This window comes from Pseudorca crassidens, chromosome 20 (genome assembly GCF_039906515.1).
Source record: "Pseudorca crassidens isolate mPseCra1 chromosome 20, mPseCra1.hap1, whole genome shotgun sequence".
Lineage (NCBI taxonomy): Eukaryota > Metazoa > Chordata > Mammalia > Artiodactyla > Delphinidae > Pseudorca > Pseudorca crassidens.
In genome coordinates, this window is record NC_090315.1 from 57142308 (window position 1) to 57154408 (window position 12101).

Here is a 12101-nt window from a genome sequence, read left to right on the forward strand (position 1 = left end):
ACTCACACACCGATCCCAGCTATGCTTAGTGGCTATGCGAAGCTTTATTGGGATTATGAGGGAAGATAAGGCACCACCCCTGACTTCACCAGTGAGCTAAGGCAAAGCTAAGCACAGGAGGCTAAGTGCTGGCATGAATGGATGCACACAGAGCCTGGGGAACTAAGGGGAGACCATGGCTGAGTTCTTCATGTCCTACCTGGCTCCACTGCTGGGCTCAACCAAGACAAGAGGTGATAAGGGGCCTTCCTTCTCAGCCTTGCCTGCAGTATCTTCTGCGCCCAGTGTGGAAGAGGTACCCCTGCACCACCACCACTAGAGCATCATTTAGCCCCGAGAGAGTAATTAAGTGGAATTGTTATTGATGGCCTCCTGTATGGAAAAGCTTTCTGTTCATTGCTGGAGATGAATAAAAGAATAAGATCCAATTTCTGCCCTTGGTTCTGATGGGGAAAACAGATACATAGAGTGGACCTGTTGATATGATATAAAATTCACTATGTACAGGAAATGCTGGAAACACAAAGAGGATATTTGGAGAAGTGGCCCAAGCTGACTCTCCAAGAATGATAGAGTTAATGATAGAGGTAATGATAGAGTTAACAGGGTGAAGAAGCTGGGAAGTATTTACCTTCTGCACAGAGGGAGCGATACAATCCATCAAAGGGGTAGGAGAGTGGCGTAGCTGTTGGGAGGTGCGGAAGTGGGTAATGTGGGAGACACAGAGTGAAGATGGATGCCAGTGGGGGGCCAGTGGACAGCTTGGACAGGGAGGATGTTGAGTGTTGAGCATTATTTTGCATGGGGAGCCAGAGCTGTACGAGAGACTCAAGAGGAGGAAAGTCGGTTCTACAGTTGTGATGGACGGGTCCCAATTTCCTTCAAGGAATACGTCTTTATGTGACCTTCCAGACCCCACATTTCCTGGACCAGCTTATCTCTTCTTTGCTTTCTCCCTTGCTCTCTGTGCCCATCTCACTGGCTTATTTGCAGCTCCCTGAATGCCACAGGGCCATTCCACATGTTGTGGTTCTGTCTGCCTGTAATAAGTCCCCTATTAATGTCCATCTCCACCCCTCCACCCTCATACTAGACTTCAAGCCAGGGACTGTGTCCATCTTTGTTCCACATTATAAACCCAACATCCGGCATAACCTGGGCTCAGGAAATATTTGTGGAAGGAAAGAGAAAAGGAAGGAAGGGAAGAAGGAAGGAATTTACCTGTGAAACTAGAACCCCTACAGAGTCTCTCTATTCTGGGAAGATAATTACTGTGGTGATAATAACCATATTAGCCTTTGTGTGCCTTCCCTAGCCTCCAGCCCTTCCCAGCTGAGACTGTCTTCTTTGATCCTGCCCAGGGACTAAGGCCAGAACCAGCATCCTGGCAAAATAGACAACAAGTTCCCAAGCGGGCCCTGTCATCTGAGCAGTGTGCCTTCAGTGGATTGATGCTAACTGATGGTGACAATGAAAGCAACCTCCGTGTCTCTCCTTCATAGTTCACTTCCAGAACCTGAACCCAGCCACGCCCAATCACTCTTAGCTACGAGGATGGTCAGAGGAAGTGAACAAGTGTCTGAGAGCTGCAGACTCCCAAGAGATCCCATGTGTGTACATTACAGAGAAGCCCCTAGAGCTGACTTGGCAGCCAGGAAAGGCGCTGGAGCCCTGACACAGAGGGACCTCGAGGTGGCACTGGTACCCTGGGAAGTGCTTCCGGACTGGGTGGGAACGTGAGAGCAGGACTGAGCTGGGGACTCACATCATTATATGCAGGTTCTGATGGGATTTCAGGAGGGGAGTGTTTTACAACAGGGCTGTGTCTTTACTGAGATCAGGTAGTGGTGAAAAGCGGACAGACCAGGGTTCAAATCTTGGTTTTATGATTTACAGACTGCGTGCTGGGCACCTCCTTTGCCCTCTCAGAAGCCTCAGTTACTTTATCTACAGACTGTGGAGGGAGGGGGTCAAAACTGTTGTAAAGATTAAATAAGGTCACGTACGTAAAATGCTTAGCCCTGAGTTGCATGTGTAGAAAGTGTTCAATTCACATTAGCCATTATAATGATCAGCTAAAATGGTTATTATCACCATAAGAATTATGGTCCCAGAATAGAAAGATCAGCTTAATTCAGCAGACAGTTATATGGCTTTAACAGTGTACTTGGACCCAGGTAGATATTGTCACTAAAAGACACACAAGAAGGTTCCTGGTAGTAATATTTTAAGAACCCCAAACTGGAAATAGCCCATATGCCCATCAACAGTAGAGTACATAAATGGACGCAGTATGGCCACGTAATGGAATTCTATACACTGACGAGGATAAACTGCGCTACCTGCAGCCACTTGGATGGATCTTACAAACATAATGTTGAGTGAAGGGGCAGACACAAATGAGCACCCACTCTACGATTCCATTTGCATGAAGTGCAAGTACGAATGAAACTAATCTATGGTATTAGAAGTTAGGATAGTGTAGCCTTTGGGGAGGAGGGTAGGGATTCTACTCGGGGAGGGGGAGGAAGGGGGGCTGGTAATATTTTGTGTCTAGGGCTGGGCGCTGGGCACACGGATGTGCCCACTTTGTGAAAATTCGCTGAGCTGTACATTCTGATTTATGTGCTCTTCTGTATCTGTGTTACGCTCCAATTAAAGGTTTAGTAAACGAACAAACGAGACTGTTTAGCAGAGAGCTAAAAAAACAAAAGTGGGGGTGGGGAAGAAAGCAGGTAATACAATTCCACGCTTACCCACAGGGTCCCCAGAGTTTACAGAGGAAGGCAGACAGGCATACACACATACAGACAATAAGTGGTGATACCTGTAGTAACAGAATCGTGCACTAAGTAAACACGCACCGCAGAGGGAAGCGTGACGGATGAGCCGTCACAGCTGCTGCTCATGTTAACGGCCCTGAGCTCCATGCGGTTCCGCCAGCATGGCTGCTTCTCGGACACGACCTAGCCATGCAACTGTAGGAAGTGCCCTCACATCTCTCCAGCCACTGTCCTGATCTGGTCCAGGCGTCACTGGTATGACACCAGACTAACAGTTTTCTTGGCTTCTCTTCTTGCCCTTCTCCAAACCGCTCTGTAGAACCCAGAGCTACTAAATTAGAATCTTTGGACTGGGTGCTCGGTACTTAAAAAACAAATCTCTCATGTGATTCTGATACACCCCAGCCCCATGGGAAGCACTGATCTACACTGGAACCAGAACACACACCTGACCTTGACCCTCTCCACACTAAAAATAGTTCAGGGCTATGGACCAGAACACACACTTGACCTTGACCCTGTCCACACTAAAAATAGTTCAGGGCTATGAGGCAGCCCCCTAACTTAGTGGCATTTCCTAATTTGTATCTAAAGAACATGTTCAGCTTCATTTCCAGCCTCTCCACCTCCCCAGCCCTGCATCATTTCAAGTCCACCTCTGGTCCCAGTGCACTGAGTTAGTTCTCTTTCTCTGAGTCTGTTTTGTTACTTCACCACCTCCATGCCTTTTAGTAACCTAGAACCCCAATACCCTCTTAGGGGCCTTCTAATTTCCCGTTCATCTTCAAGACCCAGCTCAGATATCGTGTCTATGAAGCTGTCCCTCAAGGCTCCTGAACTCTCTGGTTCTGCCACAGCACCTCGTACAGAAGGAAGGAGATCGTGTCCTCAAACATCACTCCACCATATCTGACTGTACGCTTAACTCACTACACTCTAGGGCAGGGAAGAGGTTCTCTTTGTGCATCAAAGGGCTTTGCACCTGCCTGGGCCATGGGAGGTGATTAAGGACGATTCTTGATTGAGTGAGGTCCTTCAGCACAGTCAGAGCCATATGGCTACAAGAGGGTGCTGTGGGATAAGGGGCAGCATTTGTGGATCTGGAATGCAGAGTGGTAATCCACATTTAATGGTCAAAGATAGCTCCAGGACTGAGCTGCCCAACCTACTCACACTCCTGTTTCTGTTCATGTGTTTTGTTTTTGCCAGTGACCTTCAGTGACTGTAAGGGAAATGACAAGCTACACTATGAGGTCTCCAGCCCATACTTCAAGGTGAACAATGATGGCAGCTTAGTCGCCCTGAGAAACATAACTGCAGTGGGCAAGACTCTATTCGTCCACGCCCAGACTCCCCATGCGGAAGACATGGCAGAACTCGTGATTGTCGGGGGGAAAGACATCCGGGGCTCCTTGCAGGTAATATAACTGTTTGGGATAAGTTGGGTCCAAGGAGGAACATTGCGGTCTGTATGTCTTATGGGGAAAATGGGTCTTTGGTTTATTATTGGTCAAGATTCTTTTGCTGTTTGCAAATGATAGAAACCTAACTCAGAACACAGTCTGGCCGGGGGAATTTTGGGGGTCATGTGACAAATATTTCAGGGTTAGCTTTGCCTGCTAGCATGGCTATGTATCTGTGCCCAGATGACAACCTCAACTTTGGTCTTATCCATCTGTGGTTCCATTTTCCTTCTACTGTCTTTACTCTTAGACAGTCCCAACCATCCCTGCTTCCCTGTGTGGAGGTCTCAGCAGCTCCGCTTCATTTTCTCAGTCTGATGTCACCTGAGAGAGCATCTCTTCCTGATACTGGCAACCCAAGCTTGAAATCGAATCTCATTGGCTGTCCTTAGAGCGTGTGTCCATCCCTGAGCCAGTTACCGTGTCCATTTGGTCCTGAGGCTCTGGTTGGCTAAGTCTGGGTCACATGCCTTGCCCCCAAACCAGGGTAGACTCAGCCCCACCTAAAGCAAATGGACTGAGAGTGAAAAAAAGGGTCGTTAGTTACTCAGAGTAAGTTAGGGTGCTGTCATCTAAGGAAGGGAAATGGAAGTTGGGCAGGCAAGAACCAGAGTCGCCCACTGGAGTTGTATATGAGGCAACCATGGCATGTGGCGCTGCCCCTTTGCCATGCACTGGTGCCCATTCCTTTCCGCATGCACATGTATGCAGATCTCTGCCCCTGCACACATGTGACTTTAGGAATGCCACAAAGTGCCCTTCAGGCTTCCTCATTGTGTCATCCAGAAACATTTGGTACAATGGACTTACCTACTCCTGCTTCACCAGGAGTTCAGAGACTCTGTGGCTTCTCAATTATAGACAGGGATGACACCCAGCAAGACCCAGGCAAAACAATAACAATAATAACGGCGTGGCCCCAGCCTGGTGCGGCTAGCCTTTTCCTACCTGCTCCTGGCCTGCTCTTACCCAGGTTTTTAAAGCCTGTGGTTCCCACTGCCTTTCTCCATCTGCCACGCTCCCCATAACCCTGCTTTATCTGCTCATTTTGTTCAGTGGTGGAGTGAACACCGATTCCACAGCTGGGGAGCAGAGACAGTACAAATGGCAATGTGAGTGTTGCTTTCCTGCCAAGGCTGTGTGTGTGATCTTGAAAGAGTCATATATCTGCAGACTAGAGGGGTTAAACTGTCTGCAATGGCAAGTAAGTGGCACGTGTGCTGCCCCACTCTGTCACCATATACGTGGCAGATACTGCTAATCACCCCTGGCTTGACCTGAGTATCTCTCCCAATGCAATGCTTCTGGAAGCTACTATCCATTGGTCATTTAGAGATGTTTGTAGGGCTGGAACATATTTGCCATCCCTGGACTGGACAAGCTCCGTAATTCCCCTTTATATCTGTGAATCTGTGAGTTAAGGGTAGATAGCAAGCTACAAATGAATCCACAGTGTGCCACTGATGTTTTCAAAAGAAAATAGGATCTCGGTGAATACATACCAGTGTGGAAATCCATTGGCACCACAAAAGCGAGCTTATCTCTCACTTAGCCGTGGTCATTTTCACAGCATCTCACTAACTCATGATATAAATGACTTGCAAATATCGAAAGCAACAAAACTGCCAGAATGTGCAGCACAGAGTGTTTCTTGGGAACAAGTAAACGGCCCAGAGATTCACAGTAGGGGGTTCACATCCAGGACAGGATGTATTTAGATGAATATTGTTCATTGTGATTGACAGCTCATCTTTAAATCTGGAACAGACAGTATCGTAGTATTTAGCTCACAGCAGAGTAGAAGGGATTGGAGGCACTTCTTAGGACAAAACTTCGCTTTCATAGGCTTGGAGACCCAGGATCGTTACGAAGAGACTCAGTCTTGAAGAGCTGGTCTCTTGAGTTCCAGAAAGACACCCTTCTGGAGGCAAAGCTCCTGGGAGCCCCGGCTGTTTCTCATTTGTCTCTTTCTGAACACACCGTCCACATAGCTTGGCTGCAATCGTTTGCTTCTTATAAAGCACAGTGGAGGCTGCTGTCCTGGTCAGTTTGCCAGGCTCCAGCTGAACGGGGCATTCATCTCCCGCCTCCAGTAATTCTATGAGGTTTGAAAATCGGCCTTGTGAAGTTGCCCAGATGTGTCCATAATACAAAAAGTCCCCAAAAAGAAAAGGCTAGGAAAACAAAATAGCTAGCCAGAGAAGCCCTCTAAGGAAAGCACAGTCCTTCACGGATACCCAGTTGGTATTTTTGAAGCCCTACTCTGTGTGGCAGAGTGGGCCAGCTGCTAGAGAAGGAAAGCAATAAGTACACTAGTCAGCTCAGCTCCTGGTTGGGGAGAGAAAGTGAACGTGTGTGTTGATTAAGTACCAAGTAGGGAGGCAGTGGTGATGGCTGCTCTGTGCCTTTAGAGAAGCGAGAGGGCAGGGGAGGTGGGCTGGTAACGACAGCCAATGAGTGCCTGGCGCTTACTGTGTGCCGGGTGCTGCACTCACAGGCCGCAGAGGCTGACTCATCTGCCCACCACTGATGAGGCACATGCTACTGTCCCCATTTTACAAACTGCGGTAAACCGAGGCACAGAGAGGTGAGTGAGAACCTGTATTGTTTAGCGGGACTCTTCATAAGTGTGTGCATCTCAGGGTATGCTTTAATGGGTGTTATTCCTAACCCTCACAACCTCCTGTGAGGCTGCTGATGGCGCTCCCTTCCTACAGATGTGAGGACCTGGCCAGGATCTCCTAGCTTGAAATTGGCAGAAATGAGATTGAGATTCTGGCCTCTCTATCCGTTCTCCTTCCTGCCACTTTGCTCACCAGAGGACTGTGCCCCTTGGGTGGCTACCCATGGGTCCAAAGGTGAAGGCATGAGTTAGAGCAATACAGTAGCGATGGAGGGGAACAACCAGTGGAAGGTGTGGTTTGAAGGAAGAAAGAGCCAAAATTCAGCGTCCTGATGATTCCAAATTGTCTAGCCTAGGAGGATGGAGATGGACTGGACCAGTCAGGGAAGGATAGGTTGGGAAAGGTGAATAGTCCAGCTTCGATGCGTTGAGTTGGCAGCTCCTGGGGACATCTTGATAGAGACAGGGATGGATCTCTGGGTAAACATCTGGGGGAAAAGCAGCATAGTGGTGGGGCTTTGGCTTTGGTGTCAGACTTAAGTGGGTTCAAATTTCTGCTCCACCACTTATGATGATGTGACCTTGGGCAAGCCACTCATCTCCCTGCACTTCAACATCCTCATCTACAAAGCAGGGTTAAGAATAGAGCCTCTATCACAGAATCATTCCATTGGGCTCAGCACCAGACACCCGGTGACCTGTCCCATCAAGGGCATTATTTTAGAACCTCTCGAGAAAGGATAAGGAACCATGGGCTAAATGTCCTCTCTGAGGCCACGACACAGAAACCAGAGATTAGAGCTAGAAGAAGAAAGTGAGGCTGAAGAGAGAAGCAAGGGCGCTGGGGCACCCAGCACAACCACAACAGGAGAGATGTCACAGCGGGTGGTTTCACATCACTATGTTTGGGAAGGAAGGATTCTCTAAGACAAATGTAACCCCAGTGAAGCCCAATTCAGCTGCAGTAACTGGAGCCTAGCAATTCTTTAATAAAAGGATGTGCCGGGCTTCCCTGGTGGCGCAGTGGTTGGGAGTCTGCCTGCCGATGCAGGGGACGCGGGTTCGTGCCCCGGTCCGGGAGGATCCCACGTGCCACGGAGCGGCTGGGCCCGTGGGCCGTGGCCGCTGGGCCTGCACGTCCGGAGCCTGTGCTCCGCAGCGGGAGGGGCCGCGGCAGTGAGAGGCCCGCGTACCACCCACACACAAAAAAAGGATGTGCCTCTCTTACCTTACCTGCTCCCTGTGACCCCGTTTCACGGGAAGGCCTGTAGCCCAAATCTGTGAAGTCTGATTGTTAATGCTTTAATTATAGATGCTCAAGCTATTGCTGCCTTTTTAATGGGTTGCCCAGAAGCTAGTACCTTCCTGGTCCGTGTAAGATCATCTTAGATCTGCATGGGTGGAGGAGCAGTTTAATCCCGTGTCTTTGGACAGACGAGGGGGGATGGTTAAGGAGGGGGCCAGGGTTAACCATGCGTGGACAAAGGCATTTTCTAGCCTGTGGAATGTGATCATGAACTTGACTCACAGAAGAATGTCTGGACAGAACTGTGGCTTGTCCCCACTAGATCTGCTGTCCCTCACTGCCTGGCAATGGTGAACATGAAGACAAGAGAGCATTTGCTTTTATTTACTTACTTATTAATTGGTTAGTTATTTTTACCTTGAATATAGAACTCCAAAGGTTTACATGGAAAAGCTCTGTGTTTCATTCCTTTTGCATCTTGGATAGAGATGTCTTTACCGTCGGTGTAAATGGGACTCATCAACCTCATTTACACGTTTCAAGCCTGGGGAAAAAATATGCCTCTTATTTATTTATTTCTAATTTAAGAATTTGTAGCTTCCATAACTGTAGATTATGGCACCAAATTCTGACATCAAATAAGAACTCAATAAAGTCAGGCTGGGAAGTAAGAACATCAGAGAGCTTGCAGGAATTTATTTTGAATTGATGTTTGGGAGCTAAAGAGACTGTAGCTACCAGATACATTTTGAAATGTGAGAGTTCACGCTCTAAGCAACTCTAGAATTTAGACACCTGTGACCCAGGCAGCTGGGTCTCATGAGCAAAGGAGGAGACATGCATGTAGCAGAAGGGAGAGTTGTGGAGGCCCACAAGCTACAGGCTTGAATCAGGCTTCCCTGCCCCCAGACTGGGGTTATCAGTGCAAATCTGATCCCATCACTCCTCTGCCTAATGGGCCCTTCCTTCCTCATCAGGCTCTTTGGCTCTTGGGATAAATTCTGAAGTCTTTATATATGTGTGAAAAGGTCCTTTACAGTCTAGCCTGGTCTCTACAGCCTTCCCTCAAGCCTGATTCCTGTTCATTTCTAAGTGGCGTGACCTGCTGAAATGTTACTTCCTCCCAGAGCCTTCCCTGGTACCCATTCCAAAGGAAGGTCTCCCCTGCTAGTCTCACTTCTAGCACCTGTTCTATTCCTTCCTGGCCTTCTTCTCAGTTGGTAACTAAGCATTTACTTCCTTATTTAAAGGATGTTTAAAGTGTGGCTCCCTGATGAGCCTATAAGCTCCCTGAAGGCAGGAATATAGTCCATTTGCTTTCTACTTCCCTCTCTCACTCCCTGCTTTCCTTCCTTTCTTCCTGGTGTGTCCACTGCTCTATCTTCAGCACCGGGCACAGTGCTGGCATATAGTTGGTGTTCAGTAAATGTCTTTTGAATAAATGCATGAGTAGATTGAGTCCCTCCTTTCATACCACTCCCTGCATTGAACTCTGCCCCCACCCCCCAATACCAAACCACATGTGGTTTCTTGAACTGGCCGAGCTCTCCCTCCCGTTCCTGCTGGCCATTCCTCTGTCTGGATTATGCCCTCTTCGCCGTGGCCCCAGCTGCCCCATGGCCAGCACCAGTTGACAGGGCTAACTCTTTGGAAACTTCTGGACCTGCCAAGATTTCTCTTCTTCAGGGACACCTCTCTGACTGTCCCCTGGCTGGTTAAGTGATTTTTCCTCCATGCTCTTCAGAGAGCCCTGCCTGGTTGCCCCCCATCATAGCCTTAAACTTTAACCATCTCATTTTTCTGTGTTTGTTTTCGTCTCGATTCTGAGCTCTGGAACTCAGGGCTCTGGCTTCCATGCAGGAAGGCTGAGAACACTGCCCTGGAGCTGGATACCTTGGCATGATTCCCAGTGCCACGCTTGCCACCTCTGCTCCAGTACCGTCAGACATAGAATAGGCTCATAATAGTATCAACTTCACAGAGATGTCACAAGGATTAAATGAGTAAATGTATGCAAAGTATTTAGAACAGTGCCGAGCACAAAGTAAGGGCCACGAGAAAGCCAGTTATTCCTCCTCATCATATCATTAGAGTCAGACTGTAATACATGCACAGTGAGTGAACTGGGCAAATTCAGACAACCCAATCCTTCCTCCCTTCCAACAAGACCAAATTCTGTCAGTTACACAACTAGAGAATTCAAGATTATACATGAACTTACGTGAAACACTGACTGAACTTCCGAGAGAGGATTCTTTATTCCTATGGGTTCACTTAACAAACATCGAAAGACTTGAAGTATGTAGAAGTTAATTACAAACAGTTCACACTTCTTAACTGGAAGTCAGTGCATGGTATTCTCAGTAAAGGGAAACTGGTCTCTTAATCAAGTTGCTTAAATTAAATGCAAAAAAAAAATTATTTTCCCCTTTTTTTGGCCATTTAAAAAATCCGTGAAAAAAAATAAGATGAACAGAGAAAGTTATGACAGAAATTGAAAAGGCAAAATTTAAGGCTTGTTTACCTTGTTTGATCATTACCACTGTAAGCATGCAATTTAAAAGACATAAGTTTGGGGCTTCCCTGGTGGCGCAGTGGTTGAGAGTCCACCTGCCGATGTGGGGGACACGGGTTCGTGACCCGGTCCGGGAGGATCCCATATGTCGCGGAGCGGCTGGGCCCGTGAGCCATGGCCGCTGAGCCTGCACGTCCGGAGCCTGTGCTCTGCAACGGGAGAGGCCACAACAGTGAGAGGCCCGCGTACCGCAAAAAAAAAAAAAAAAAAAAAAAAAAAAGGCATAAGTTTGGCTCCTAATCCAGTTCCAAGAATCATAATGGAAACAGTTCCAAAAAAATAAAATAAAAGGAGCAAGTAGAGGAAGGAGCAACTTGGGAGAAACCATTGTTTTTATTTTTAATATTTAAAATAAAATATGTCATCAACTGATCAGAAGCCAATATTAATATTGCTGTTAATTATGTATCTTGATCCTCAGGGGAATTATACCTTTTAAATCCACTGCTTTGCAGAATCTTAAGGTTCCATTTGTTAAGTACCTCTTGGAACGGTGAGTCTAGAAGCTCAAAAGCAGCGGCTGAGTGCCCCTCTGTTCCTGCATATGTATGTGCTCTGGGACATTTAGCTGAATTGTTGTGGATGATATTAATTAACCGGGACCTGGAATGACTCCAAACTGGGATTTAATCAAACATTTAGTACTTAATAAGTCATGTGCCACTGAAAAGTCACCTAACTGCTTTGAGGTTTCGTTTTCTCATCTGTACAGTGATACCCTGGCCTTGCTTATATACCATAATGGGGTACATGAAGTTGAAAAAATATGTATTGTACCTAACCCAGTGCTAACAGCAGATTCTCAATCACGAATTGTTTATTCTTCACTGAAGTACCCAGTTGCTGTCACTTATGCATACTTTTTTCCATTTTTACTAATCTCACACATTCTAGACAAAAATATTTTTGCACTTTTGTTACTGAGATAAACTCCAGTTTTTATCATCCCTGAGCCAACTATTTGAATCTTCTCTGTTCTGGCCACTATACTGTCTAACCCCCAAAGTGCCTGTCACACTGCATCCATGTGACTTGACTTCATTTGTTTAAAGCATCTCTGAGAATGAGAGCAACCAGCTTATGGTAAAATTAAGAGCCTTGTCTCCAGATCTTATCACATTGACTGGGAAGGGCTTGGAGTCTGTCAAGCTGGTCAGTGGTATCCATCTTGCTCCCATGAAATACATTTTATAACCACCATGGTGGAGAGCCAATCTGTGTATTTACTGTGGCCATAAAGAAATGAAGAGTTAAAGCTGTAGATATGTAATATGCTCTGATTTAACAAGAGTGTTAACTTCAAAAACCTGCAGAGGACCACTGTTCATGGCAAATGCCTCCCCAGTTACTATTAAGGAAAATCAGTATCCATTTAACTGTTACCCAAATTGGGGAAAATGTATAGCTCCAA

At 47.0% G+C, this 12101-nt stretch overlaps 1 protein-coding gene across 1 annotated transcript in view; it reads left to right on the plus strand.

The window, feature by feature from the left end:
* The window catches only part of CDH13 (cadherin 13), a 1022168-nt gene that overhangs the window by 376920 nt on the left and 633147 nt on the right, over window positions 1-12101 (plus strand). The window contains exon 3 of the mRNA XM_067721248.1: window positions 3993-4201. Within this exon, the coding sequence (XP_067577349.1) occupies window positions 3993-4201 (209 nt within the window). The remainder of the gene's footprint in view (window positions 1-3992; window positions 4202-12101) is intronic.